We start from the raw sequence: 15,309 nt of genomic DNA, 5'->3' as shown, positions 1-15,309 counted from the left end.
GGGAATAAATCGGCGTGAAACTGTGGAAAGTTGTTTCTCATTTTTTATTTATTTTTACATTTTCCCAACATTTTTAATAAATTCCAATTCCAATTTGTCTGGCGCCCTTGTAGCGTGAGCCTTGTTTCGGGCACAAAAAAATCATTCATTCATTTTTTTTTTTTTGGGGGGGGTGTGGGGCGCATGATTCACATGTTGAAATTATTTCAAAAAAAAAAAAAACATAATAATTGACGAAGGTTTAGCTGATTATATATTTATCACTATTTTCTTCGTTCTTTTCATTTATTATTTATGGTTCCTATTTTATCTTTTGGAATGTTTTAAAACTATTTTTTTTTTGTAGAATTATACTTTTGGTGTTTTAATTTTGTAATAGATATATTTTATAATGCATTTGAAAAACTTCCTGATTCAATAAATTAACGGAAAATGCTGATTTGTCGTCTTTAAAATCCACATTGCTGTATTCAATTTAATATCGGAAAAAAGGTTTTTGGGAATTTTTTTTTTAGGGTCTGGATCAAATCAAACAGAGTCCAAAAAAGCAACTAATCTTTTCTGAAGCACCCATCCAGCAGTGGAAGATGGCTTCCTGCTTGGGCTCTGTATTAGGACTTTAGGATCCTTCAGGCACCCATTAAGCAAGAATTCCCAAGGAATTCTCTGAGCATGTTCTTCTGCAATGTCAATTCTCATCACTTCACTTTAGAACAAACAATGAAAGCAAGTGGGGTTGAAAGATCTAGCAGATTGGATGGTGGGGAACTAATATTTCATCTGATCTCCATCACAAAAATCAAAAATCAGCTGTCAGCAACCAGCATGCTTGCATCCTCACCGATCTTGACCAGACGAGTTTCAATACTTGTGGAGACGAGAATATATAATCCGGAAAAGAATATTTCGGCATAATCTTCAGTCCAAATATGAACTCTACCACAACAGGTCCGGTACAGGGCGTCTCATGCAAAATTGGAACTGCAAATCTTCATTTCTCAATCACGTTATTTGATGCCTGAGTCGTTATTACCAACCTTGTGGGCGCCTAACACCTGGAACCTGAGGAACTTGTAAACAAGCACATCTTACTCCTATTCCAGTCGCTACAAAACTACAGAAAACGAGGATTATCAGATAAGAACATGAAAAGTTTCATCTGGCACCATCAAAGGAAAATCGAACCAATGACTCGCCCAAGGAGTATAACAGGCATGAATTTAAGCTTGTTTTCAATCTGATACTGATACAGTTCAACGTCTTGCCACGTTTGAAGAATTCAACAAGATGAACAAAAACAAAATTCATGCTCATAACGAGAGGATGATCAATAATAGCCATAATTACGTGAAATCGGAGCCCCTGCACAGCCAAGCAAGTACATTCAGCGAGACACATAATACTAACCTTCATAGCCACAATTGCACAGCAGTGCAGTCACAGCATGGCGAGTAGAGTTCCCCAAACAAACAATTGTCTACAACAAAATGGTGAAATACTATGTTTCAACATATCGTAGTTCTTGAACCAACCAAAATATGAACTACTGCTATCTTTACAAGAATTAGGATTACGATAATATTACAATTTTGCAAAAAAGAGTGGGCCATTATTTTCATGCAGCAAGCTGTTATCGATACAAAGAAGACTTTGTTAAGGACACGAAATTGATTGACCCTACACAAAAAGAAAAACACAAATTAAACTAAATATATTTGACGACAACTACTAGAGCTAACTTATACATTACCATGCGGATAAAGAACACTATTTTTTAACATCAGTTAGCTTTTTCTGATTTGTGTTAATCACATGAATTAAGGTTCTTTTTGCTCCTTATACAAATATGAAGATATAGAACATTATCTCTCTAATTCAAGTTTGGCCTTCTCCAATGCTGTCTTGGCTGCAAGTTGCTTTGCTTCTATCTCCTGACTGAGTTTTTTTGCAAGGCCCAGTCGCTTAGCTGTAATCTTTAAGCTTTCTTCGGCCTCCCTCATACTTGCATTGATCTCACCAAGTTGAGTCTCCATTTTCTTGATCTTCATCTCACAAGAAATTTGTTGAGATTCTACTCCTTGAAGCATCTCCTTAAGTCGAGAGGCCTTCTCTCGAAGGGATTGACTATGCCACTGAGATGCTTTAAGTAAAGCATTAGTCTTGACAAAGTTGTCATGGATGCCAGAAAGTCTCAGTTTCTCCTCCTCATAATGCTGAATGTGCTCTTCAAGGGAAAGGTCATTTTGAGCAGAATTTTGCACTTCAACTGAGGAAGATGTAGAGTTGATGAACTCCCAAACATGTTCTGAAAATTTTTTATAGTCAACTGGTAAAGTTTTCAACAAATCAAAAGTATCCTCTGCAGCCTTTCTCATAGACACGTAATCAAGAGGATTCATGGACTCAAGTTCAAATAGAAGATCTTTTAAGGCATTTAATACAATCTGCTTTTGCCTTTGTGCTTTGGACATTGGCTTTCTTTCACTAGTAAGTGATACATTTGTGCTAACAGCATTTCTAAAACCCTCAAAAAGGCAATCAGTTGAAAGTATCGCATGTTCACCAGGATTGCTAATTACAAGTTGATTAGATTCACTAGGAAAACCATCATGATTAATCTTTTCTGTAGGAGTGATGATAGCATTAAATGATGGGAAAACACCTGCAAATAGGAGATAGGGAGCTATGCTAAACAAGTCCAAATGAAAGAGAACATAAACTCATCAAAAAAATTTAGCAAGTCATACTTACAACAGAAAAGAGGCTTAGGTTGGGAGAGTTTTAAGTTTAGAGTTGGATGAAAGAATGCAAGCCGACCTAACCAATCCATTGGATAAGGATCTGTAATAGTATTTGCAGAAAATGAAGGACAACGAGAACAAAAACTCAAGAATATCTCTTCAAAGACGAAAAGACTCAACAAAAGACTTTAAAAAAAAGATACCAACCAAAAGATGCATCTACATCAGTAGATATTTGCATTTGAAATTCTCTCTGTCGAGCACGGATGCCGGAAGCTGTTGATAGATTAATTATTGATTGCCCAATCTCCTCAACAGCATTCCATGACACTGTGTTTAACACGTCTATATCCTCGGGATCTTCAGCAGCCTCCAATTTAGGAAAACCAAGGTGGTTCGGACAGCTTGACAGTTCTGTAGGATCCCTTCCCTCTATTGAGAGCACATCATCTTCTCCCTCTACAAGCTCAGAATCACACAATAATCTGATCCTTTTGGAAGGAGAATCCCCATCCATACCTAAGTCGTTTACATTGTCTTCATCTAGTCGATTACTCTCTTTGTCCCAAAAATCATGAAGCGTACTCTGACTGCCTGGCTGAATAGGAGCAATGTTTGGTTTACCCAACAAAGCATCCTCCCACAGGTGGTAACTGCAAGCTCCATGGTCCTATTTAAAAACATATTCTTTTAATCAAATAGAAGAAATGATCATAAAGTTATTGTGGATCAAATCTACATAAGGGAGGATTCATTCAATAAATTAATATGAAGCAATGGAAAAAATTAACATAACATACCCCTCCGATCGGGCAAGCAAAGAAATAGCGACCCTCATTTTCGCCACCGGTCTGTTTCACCTTCCTACACACTCCAGCGCCGCAAGAACACATTGGGTATTTATATGGAGGAGGATGTAAATGACTCTCATCAACTTTACCATCACACCATCCTACAAAATCTTTACATTTCTTCCCCTAAAAGAAGAAGACAAATTCCAAACTCCGTAAAGAATGGGGGAAAACTCTGAAATTTTGCTAGCAGCTAACGGCTATCATCGCCAACTGAAAGAAGGGGACAAAACTATTGAGATTTACAACATACCCTTTTGATGGGGCAGACGTAGTACTTTTTCCCATAGTTACGATCGTTCTTGGCCGTTCTGACTTCACAAACTCCATAACCACAGCGGCAATAAATCTTCGGAATATCGGTATTTTCACTGGTTAGCCCTTTATATTTGAGATTTTGAGAGTTGACAGGGCAATCACGCATCCAATGACCTTGTTGGCCACATCGGAAGCAAGTATCGGACTGCATTCTTTGGAGAAGGCGGGGGCTGTAGCGACTGGAAGTCTCAGGCGAAGAAAGTTGAAAATGGGGTGTGGATTTAGGTGGAGTAGACGGCAGAGGCAGCTCCGATTCATGCATTTTCCTCTTCCCCTTCGCAGCCAGAGCAATGCCATGAACTTGCTGGACTGAAGTGGAAGGAGGACACTCCTTTTCCCAACTCATTACAGGGGTATGCGCTCAACGTTAAAGTCAGGGACGAGTGGAGTTTCTCCGACATTTAAGGGCAAAAGAATCCGCAAAAAAAAAAAAAAGAAAAGAAAAAAAAAGAAATAATAATAATAATAAAACAAGGCAAAGCAAAACACGCACACAGGCACAGAACTTCTTCTAATTTGTACACGTGCACATTAGTGACTTATCAGTACTATTTTTAAATAAGAAGCGCAACCGGCGCCATGTGGCAAAGTGACGCCTTTGTTAAACGGTGGTGGGGGGCTCCTATCAATTCGAAGTGAAAAAAATTAAAAACCGGACCAATTGAACGGTCCAATTGGATGGATTGTCAACGAAAGCCGTTAAAAAAAAAAAAAAGTATTTTTATAATTGGGTAAGATTGAATTAAAATTGAACCATTTAGTTGAATTCGATGGGTTTGAACATGATACAAAAAATGCTGAAAAAAAACTAAAAAATAGGAAATTCAAAAACTTAACTCTATCAAAAGCTAATTTCATTTTTTCACCATTCACTGTATAATATGAGGCTTTTTTTTTGAAAGGATATTGATATTTATAAGTAAAAATGTAAATATTTTTAAATCTATTCATATTTTATTTAACAAAGATCTAATTAAGTTATAAAATTATAATTTTTACTATTTTTATTTATAGCCATGTATTAATTTATTAACAATTAAATATATTTTTGATTTATATTTTTATATATCTTTTATAAATGTATTTAATGATTTTTTAAAATTGTTGCGTCACTCATTTTACTGCCGATTTAAGTTGTCATAACACAAAAATTGAGATTAGTAACTTTTTTCATTTTACATATCGAGCCTTTAAAACATTGCTTAGATCTAGCCCTTAATGTGAGAAGTTATTTTAATGAGATTTAAATCCTAGTTTTTCATATTTAAAAAAAAGGCTAACATGCATAAAAAAATTTTAAAATTTTTAGGCAATTGTATGTGACATCTCTCATCATTCAATAACTAAAATTAACCCTTTTAATTTTTTATTTTTTTTTCAAAATTCCTACCATTAATTAATTTACTGTCATGTCATATTAATGTAACACACATGACACATGATATAAAAAAATAATTTTATTATTTTCTAACATAATTTAAGAAGGGATAAAATTATAATTTTCATTTTGACAAATATGATGATACTCTCATTTTTTTAGTTGAGCAATATTGTTCTCATTGGTAACGAGTAATACAATTTAAACAAATTATAATTTTATTATTTTATCAATTAAAACAACCTTTTATATTAAAAATTTAAAAATAAAAATATGTAAAAATTAGCATTGATAAAAATCATATAAACAAAAATTTATCCTTTAATATAAGAAAACTAAGATATTTTGCAAGTTGTTTTTAACAAAGTCTATACAAATTATCAATAGCAAAAAAATATCTTATTTTAAAAGAGAACATATTTTTTGTTTGAATAAGTACTGAAAATATCATTCAAAAGAGAAAATAATAGCTACAAATAAATAAGAGTTCAAAGAAAATAAATAAAACATATAGCAAAACTCAAATGACTTTTATCAATAACAGCTTTTAGATTTTTTTTCATTTATTTAATATAAAAAGCTGTTTTAAATGATAAAAATAATGAAATTATAATTTTTTTAAATCATATCACCTATGAACAAGGAGACCAATATTGCTCAGCTTAAAAAAAAAATGAAAGAACCACCATGTGTGTTAAAACTAAAAAAATATAATTTTACCCTTCATTAAATTGTGTTAAAAATAATAAAAATATTTTTTTCATGTCATGTGCCATATATATTATATTAATATGATATGGCAATAACTATATTAATAAAATAATAGTTAATTTATGGTAGTGAGTTTTCAAAAAATAAATAAAAAGTTAGAGGGTTAATTTTAAACATTGAAAAATGAGAGGAGTCATGTATAATTATATTAAAGTTCATGAAAATTTTATATATTTTAACCAATTAAAAATGCTAATTTCTTTTACTAAATCCTACTCCCCGTGCTAAAATCCAGTAAAAAAAATCATAAATAACAGAGGGTGACTCTTGATGTGGTCGATACACTTTTTAATTTTTTATAGCTTACCATGTTATAATGCTAAGAGTCATTTAGATCATATTTTTATAAATATATAATTGAGAGAGAGAGAGAGAGAGAGAGAGAGAGAGAGAGAGAGAGAGAGAGAGAGAGAGAGAGAGAGAGAGAGAGAGTTGCATGATGTCATGAGTTATAACTACCCCTTGGAATGGTTACATTAGTTGATGGAAATCTCTATTTTTTTTTTTTAACAATACTCCCTCTAATCTTATATATTGGTTACTTGTTAAAAAAGTTAAAGAAGGTCATAAATTTTAAACTATTGTATGAATAATATCATAAATTCTAAACTTTTAAAATATACAAAAACTATTATTAACTTCTAAATTTTTAACATTTAAAGTCCTATGGTTAAATTAAAGAAAACGACCGTTATTTTTAAAGGCTAAAATGAGTGTTATATCAGTATGCGATTGGAATCTACAATTATAAAAATAATGGCCATCTTTTTTCACTTAACAGTAAAATTTCATAACTCAAAATTTATACATTAATAAGAGTTTTTGTACATTTCAAAAGTTCATATCCATAATATTATTCACACAATATTTTAGAGTTTAGAATGTTCATTAACCCTTATTAAAATGAAATTATACTTCTTAATATAAATTATTTACTCCTTTTGACAAAGTATTTGACGAGTTATTTCATAAATGCCCTTCAAACTACACTTCAACATAACATGAAAGTTTCTAAAGATTGTGCTAATTAGGATAAAAATGAACAAATTATATAAATTTAAGATAACTTTTATTGTTTAAATTAACTTATGTTTATCTCAAATAATTGGCTAAAAGTAACCTACATGTTAATTTTAATAAACATAGATGAAAATTTGTGTTGATTCATGTAATATCATTATTTATAATGTTATGCTTATGCCAAATTAATAAAGAGTTATATTCCTTTTTTTTTTTGTAAGCATGAGAAATAGGTTCAATGAACAGCAAAAAATATCCTTTTTGAAGTGCTAATAGTGCTAGGAAGAGTTTCTCGATTAAATTATTATAAATCCATATGGCTGGGGTTCGAAATCCCAACTTCAATTATTTGGTTAAGTAACAAAAATCTCTACCAGTCGTTCATGATATGCAAATTTGCTTGTCTTTATTTGAAGTGCATAAAAAGTAAAGGCAAAATATTTCTACATAGATTGAGGGTAATGGGGAAAAAAATGGTTGAATTAAAGATCTAACAAGAAATGCTGCTCACCTCGATTGAGGCATAGATTGAAGTGGAGTATGACGCAATGAAGTGACACTGTCCCCGTTAGAAAACAAGTGGCCGTTGCGTGATATCTTTTCAGAAAATTACAAAACGAGCCTCGAGCCTTACTTGCTAGCTAAGTTTGTGGACTTTTCCTTCCTTCCAAGTTTATTAAAAAAAAAAAAAAGGTTTCATTTGCTTTTTCTTTTTCTCTTTCGAGTGAAAGTAATGTCCTATGAGGAATGTGTCACCCTCCGGAAGTTCTGATAATTGATGTATACAGTGTATTTTATTAGATTTTTTTTTATATTGCACATGACAACAATTTTTTTATTATGTATAGTTTTATTTTTTAAAAAAAATTACAAGACAAGCCTATGCTTGAAAATTCCTAACATTAGAGGAAACGCAAACAAACCAGATTATACATTTCTATCCAGGTGATAGGAACCAAGACAACCTGACGGGGATGCATTTAAAAGGATAAAACAATCAGTCACAGTATGTGCATCCTTGGCAAAATAGTCTGCCACACGATTGGTCTCTCTATTAGAGTATTAAACATATATTTCTTCAGCCGAAAATAAGAGCTGTCTAGCTTTATGTACCTCTTGCCTAAGTGGATGATCTGACGCATATCCCTATTACAATAGCTGAATCAAAGTTATGCAGTCAACATGACAGTAAATATGAATAAAATTATATTGTTTATTAATTATCAATCCTTCCATAAGACCTTGAAGTTCAGCAGCTGTAGGCGGTAAGAAACTAAGTCTTTTTTGGAATCCCATAATCTAATCGCCACTTGAATTCCTAATGACCCCTCTGCAAGTAGCATATCCCTCATGGTTGACCGATCTATTTGTATCAAGCCTATAATAACCAGTTGGGGGATGTCTCCATTTATCCTTGAAGCCTTCCATTTTTGAAAAATTTTATGTTTAAATTTTCCATTTGCCTTTGTTTCCATCAAATGAAACTTGATGCTTTGAATAATTTCAGATGCATTAAAATATTTTCCTTCCATAGCCTTCTTGCATCAATTCTTCCATAGCATCCAACACACAGAGCAAAATTTTTTTATCCAAGGCCATTGTTGGTTGTCAGCTCTACCTAATTCATGTTGTGAGTTATATTGTAGCCATTCCTGCAAGTTAAAAGAAAGAAAAGAAGACAAATATATAGGGTTAATTAAGGAAAGCCAAACTTCTCTAGCAATCTCACATTCTCAGAGAATATGTATTGTGGTTTCCTCTCTATCACACTCAAAAGGACAACATTCATTATGTGATAAATCACGTTTTGCTCTTAGTAGGTTCGTAGGAAGTCTCTCATGAAAAATCTACCAAAAGAAGTGTTTCACTTTATCAGAAACTGGCTAATGCCACATTTTCTTCTAAAGAGGTTCCCGTAGTGTGGTGTTAGGATTTTGCAGGAAGTTATAGGCTGCCTTCACACTGAATCGTCCGTTTAAGGATGATCTCCAAACAAACAAATCCTCCCTTCCCTCACGTGGCGGGTTCACCATTATAATTTTCTAAATCACCTAATTTAGAAAGTATTGAGTCCATTCCTCAACATTCTAATCACCATTGGGTAGAACAAAATGATTCACAGTTACATCTCTGTGTAGTAAAGAAGGATTCTGAAACGTATAGTACATAAGTGGTTGTTAGAGTGGAGTCCACAAGTCCCACCAAAATCTTGTAATTTTGCCATTGTTGACTTTCTTTCCCACTCCTTTTATAAAGGTATCCCAAACTGAGACAATACAATTCTAGACCGCCGATGCCTTCTTTTTCTTTACAACATTTGGAAGGCCCCTTTCTCCATATTGATATTTCATTCTAAGGCATTTGACCCAAAAAACCTCTGGATTTGTCATCAATTTCCAACATAATTTCAAAATAAATGCCCAATTCTGCTTACAATATCTTTGAAGCCAAGGCGCCAGTTTCCTTGTTTTGCTTTATGGTTTCCCAGGCCACTAGATGAATTTTCCGCCCTTCCTGTCCTTGATTCCAGTAGAACATTCTGCTAGCTTTCTCAATATCATTTAGGATAGTTTTAACAAGACTTTTTGGTTTGCGTGAATCTGGTTGTCCTTCGCCTCAATCAGCCACTATTCTGGATTTCTGGAGGATACATAAAATGAGTTGAGCTAGTTTTGACCTGCTTTGATGATGGGGGAAAATATAGGCCGGGTTAAATGCAAGTTTAGGAAAAGGCCTAATATACATGGGTTGGGCCATTTTGGTGCGTTCTTCCTAACAAGAAAAGGTCATTCCAAGGCCAAGCAATTAGAAATGGAAAACTATTATTCAAGAATCATTTGGAGTATTTAATATCAATTAAGGGTTAACAAATTTTAAAATATTACTACAAGGCCAAAGAATTGATTTGAACAATATTTTTTATTAGAGGTCATTCAAATTAGACTTTTCAAAATTGAACTAAAAGGATTTTTGAGCTTCATTCAGCTCGATTCACTTTTGCAATTATAAAGGGTTTGAGTGGCATTATGGCAGTGCCAACCCCTCTCAAGTCTTGAGTAATATGTGTAACATTTTAATTTAAATTTTAAGAGTTAGTTAAAGTTAATAGAAATTAGAGAGATAGTGTTTGAAAGCAATTGAAACAATTAGGAAATTATTATTGAGCTTGACTTAAAATATAATTCCAAGTTAGTATTTTTTAAAATGTAGATGAAAAAATAACTAATTAATAAATTTTAATGGAATTAACATGTTTCATCAAGACTATACAAGAATGATTCTATTTTGGACTAAATATAATTTCAAGCCAACATATGATAGTTATGGAAGAGATTAAAAATACTTTATAAAGCGCACGTGCACATATATAAAATTAGATAGGAGGAAATGGAATAAATGAAAATTTTAAAAACTATAAGTAAAAAAAAAAAGAAACAAATAATGGTGATAATGATGTTGGAATAAAAGTTTATATGATTTAAATTTTGCTCAGTTAGTTTATTGGAGGAGTTAAATGTGAGGTTTTAGTTGAAAATTTACAATTTATGATTTTGGTAGTGATATATTTTGAATATAATAATTTGTTTTGGTTTAATGGAGACGATATTGATGATTAAATGAATTGATTTTGAAGTTAATGATGGAAAGTGAATATTAGTGATTTTGGTAGGAATTTTGAACATTGAAATTTTGAAATCAAGAATAGCTTGAATAAATTATTATCATTTAATGACTGTAATGAGTGAAACGAAGCTATTAAATTATAAGAATATATTTGAGATGAAAAAATTTATTTGTAGCTGTGAATCGCAATTTTTTTAAATAAATCAAAGTTTAGAAAAAAAAATTGGGGTTTTGGACTTGGTTAGGCTCTTTGGAATCTAAACTAGTTAATGGGACTGGTAAGTTATATCTAGTAAAATGAATTTTGAAAATTATGAGTGGTAATGGGTGGGAATTTATGATTTCGATTAGTAAATTAACAAATATGAAAATGTGTAATGTTCCTTAAAAAAAGATTATGAAGTTTGGTATTTGAAATGAATCATTGAACTGTAGATTATTGTGAGTTGAGCCCAATTCATTTGATAATGTTAATTGTTTAAATTAGAATTTGGTTTGAGTTTTATCTGTTGCTTAACTAATGGGCTTGCTGTTGACTGTTTGTTAGGGTTCAAATGCCCTGAGCTCAACGGTGATCGTCATTGAGATACTTTTTTTTTTTTGATAGACTCTTGAAAAAATATATTGAAAATATCTTACTTTATTTGAAATCATTGTTACAAACTTGGGAAAAATTTGGGGTGTTATAGACTTTTTCTTAGGGGGAGGGGGCGTGCTGTATGCCTACTCGGGCTCCCAAGAAATGTAAAAATGAGCACTTGGCATGGGAAGCAAAACCAACACGCCTCCCTGTGCGGTCCCTAGATTAATTAAGGAATGCTTAGACTAATTCAAATTTCTAGTGTGATGGTTGTTATCGATAACAGCCTTATTGATATCTTGATAATACTTTTATTATATTTATTTAATATGATTGCATATTCTAAAGCTTGTACTTAATATCACATAACAAGTTAATTTAATTCCCTTATCCAATTGAATCAAGTGCCTCTCAATAAAATAAACAAATACTTTAAATTGTTAAAACTTAAACATCCAAGATGTATAAATACAATAAAGTATTCCCTTCGTTTAAAAATATAAGACATTTTTAATCGAATTTCATCATTTAATAAAATAGTTACCTACTTTCAAGCTAACCCTATCTTTTCATATTGACTTCTATTAAAAACTCTACAATAAATATAAAGTCATTATAAATAGGGGCATTTTTAAAAAAAAGGTAATGATTACACTTTAAAATACTAAAAATACCTTATATTTTTAAACATTCAGCTCCTTAAAAAATACTTTATATTTTTGAACGGAAGGAGTAATTAAATAAAAATTTTAATAATGATATATAACTATGAATTGTGTGGTCAAATTTTAATAGTTTAAATTTAGATATTTTTTATATGATAATTATTTTATAACACAATTAAATTTGTTGGCAAAAAACGATTAAATCTGGTATTTAAGAGTGTACATGAAATGAGAAAAAAAAAATGAGAAAGAGGATTATGAGAGGATTGGACCCTTTGGCACGTACTTGATGGAGTGCTTGCTTATCAAGAATATTAAATTTCAAACAGTATGCGATGACTTTGTAAATTCATTAACCCATTTTTTTTTTAAGGAACAATGCTATATAGTCTTACAATGATCAACCCCCCTTCCTTCGCCTTCTTTAGTATAAACCATCTGGTATATTGAATATTCTGGATTCATTATCCGCCTTAACTAATCTGGACCCCTGTGAGGAGACCTTACGATAGTAGCGAGGTATCGATAGGACGATCTCTTTGAAGTCGCGTTAATTATCGCATCTGTCACTCCTCAGAGTTTGAACCCTCACCTTAAAAAATGCTAATAATAGCCCTTATCAACTTTATCGAGCGCCCATTAGTCCCCTTTCCTTCGTTTGAGTGAAGGACAATTCATCATATTCAAGTCCAAAAAAAAGGGGACAACTCATCATCAAGGCATTAGTCTGTTACAACAAAAGACCCATGAGAAATAGGAACTATGGGCCCAAACAAAAACAAACAATAATTTTTTATTTTATTTTATAGGATTAAACTTCATTTTTACTACTATATTTTTTAAGAGTATTAAATATCTTATATTAATAAATAAAATAATTTTTTTAAACTATTTTTATGAGGAACGAAAAACCCATTGGGTTAATCACCCTTTAATTAGCTTTAATTTATTATTTTTTATTAATGTAACATGTGTTTAGATGTTACTTTGTGTTTGAATTTGAATTCTATTTTTTAAGAGTGTTAAGTACCTTAAATTTTTATTAAAATAAAATTTAATAAATGTTATTTAAAATTTAAATATTTTAAATTTAATAATTTTGAAAATTATTACTTATAATTATGCAGTCCAAATTTATAACTTATTTTTAAATATTAACAACTCAAATTAATTTTATAAAAACTTATAAATAATTTATAAATTTTTTATGAAGATTTGTAAATACTAATGATAATATTTACCAAAAAAATTCACGAGTCTTCTGACAAGTTTGATTTTTACATAAAATATTCAACTTCCTCCAAGTGCAAGGCAACCACTCCTTGGGGAACCAACCGGGTGGTATGATCCACACCCACTCAGGGCACCAAAAAAAGATAGAGGACTTGAAACCATGGCTTGTCAGAATGCCATATAAGGATGGAAGAGAAGAACGGCGGTTCTTCCAAGTAGAGTTCCAAGCATGCATATTATTATCATTATCTATACGCCTTTGATCATTTTGAAAGTGTTGTAGAGGGAATGGTTCTGATAGTGCACGTTGACTACTTTTGTTTCTGTTTATAACTTTTAGGGAGAATTTTACTTAAGGATTGCAAAAGCAATTTATCTTTAAGTGGCTCCCACAAAATTTTAAAATATTAATTCATCTTATAAGACTAAACTGAAAATAAGTTGAAAGTAGAAAAAACTAAATAACCTCAGTTCAATTATAAAAAAAAACAAAAAACCACCAGCCACTGTCATCAGTGATTGGAGCTTTGCCGGTAATGACAGCCATTAGACCACCATCGCTGGAGCTTCGACCACTAGCTAGACCACCATCAGTGGTGGCTAGACAATTATGAAGACTTAATTTTTTCAAAAGTGGCCAAAGTAGGTGTAGAACCAAGACCCCTTGGTTCACCAAAAAATTTTAGGCCCCAAGCCACTCAACTCATTAAATCATATGATGCATAACATTATATATATAATAAACCTTATTTTCAAACTACTTGATTATTACATTACTTGTTGATATCTTAAAAGGACTTGTTAATTATTTAACTTTCCTTATTAATCCCACGACTCCTACAACAGAAATAAATTACTTGTTAATCACATAACTATATTTCTTAACACCTTAACAGAACTTGTCAATTATTTAGCTTCCTTGTTAAATCTATGACTCCCACAACAAAGCTACATTACTTGTTAATCACGTAACTATCGTTGTTAATATCTTAATAGAATTTGTTAATTACTTGACTTTATTTATTAAATGTTGGAATTGGCAAGTAGATTTTTGTAAAACTTATTCAAGCTATTAATATTTAAAAATAATTTACAAATTTTGAATGAATATTTATAAATAATAATATTTAAATTATTAAGTATTAAAATATTTAACATTTTTTCAAACCAAGAAAATATTTAATATTTTGATAATATTTATTAAATTTTATTTTAATAAAAATTCAAGACGTCCTAGCTCAGCAGCACATCGCTTTTTTAAAAAAAAAATAAAGGCAAATTAACACCCGCTCATATGCCACATTAATAGAAAATGAAAAAGTTAATCAGTGATTAACAAAAGGAGTTTTTTGGTTTCTTGAAAAATGGTTCAGGAAGAAAATTACCCCACTTATCATTATAAGACACCGAATGATTCTAAAAAAAATTAAGATAAAAATCAACCTTAACCCTACTTTATATATATATATATATATATATTGAAATTCAAAACAGAATTTTTTAAATTTTTTTATGATGTTCTTATTTACTACAATAATTTAATTTATTTAATGCACTAGTTAGAGACAAATTTGTCTTAAATATATACTTTTCCATTCATTAAGAGTATTCTAATTAATTGATATCAAATTCTACTTGTATATATGATTAATCTAAGGAATGATCATTTTGTTTGTTTTAATTTATTGAACTTTTTAAGAAGTTGGCTGTGAATAAATTACTTTCCAAACGTAATGCAAAAGCAGGAAATTGACTACATACGTAAAGTTTACGTTTTTCTCTAGTTCTATCCGTTTAACCCAAACCAAACGACCTCTAAAGTCTGAAGCGTACCATTACCATGCACATAATCTCATAGACGTACACGTGCACATTTTGAAGTCACAAATTAATTTCTTCATCTTCATTAATGCACGCAGCCTCAAAGGTCCCCCTATCTTCTAAAGTTTTTGGCCCCATGCATGGCATGCTCTTTCAATTAATCCTTCCAGATCCACTCGGCCTCATTAATTTGCTGGTCACTCAAACTACCAATTCCCCTCACCCTCTCGCTATATATTACATCCGCACACACTTATCCTTGCAACCTTCGATCTGAAAACATTTCCTCGCAACCTTCGAACTGAAA

At 31.4% G+C, this 15,309-nt stretch overlaps 1 protein-coding gene across 2 annotated transcripts; it reads right to left on the bottom strand.

Moving 5' to 3' along the window:
- Positions 1–1,519: 1,519 nt before the first annotated feature.
- Positions 1,520–4,264, bottom strand: LOC129304906 (uncharacterized). Of its 2 annotated transcripts, XM_054944747.1 has the most exons (5): positions 3,846–4,264; positions 3,542–3,718; positions 2,949–3,411; positions 2,752–2,841; positions 1,520–2,662 (listed from the first exon to the last, which is right to left on the bottom strand). In XM_054944747.1, the coding sequence occupies exons 1-5, from the start codon at positions 4,254–4,256 to the stop codon at positions 1,863–1,865; spliced, it is 1,941 nt and encodes a 646-aa protein (XP_054800722.1). In that variant the 5' UTR covers positions 4,257–4,264; the 3' UTR covers positions 1,520–1,862. The 2 variants fall into 2 exon arrangements, with proteins under 2 accessions (XP_054800722.1, XP_054800723.1); XM_054944748.1 differs by lacking the exon at positions 2,752–2,841 and having other exon boundaries at positions 1,520–2,305.
- Between the last annotated feature and the right edge of the window lie 11,045 nt (positions 4,265–15,309).

Source organism: Prosopis cineraria, unplaced genomic scaffold, assembly GCF_029017545.1.
Source record: "Prosopis cineraria cultivar Desert tree isolate PC_DT_omini unplaced genomic scaffold, ASM2901754v1 PC3, whole genome shotgun sequence".
Classification (NCBI taxonomy): Eukaryota; Viridiplantae; Streptophyta; class Magnoliopsida; order Fabales; family Fabaceae; genus Prosopis; species Prosopis cineraria.
This window is presented reverse-complemented; position numbering and strand designations above follow the sequence as displayed.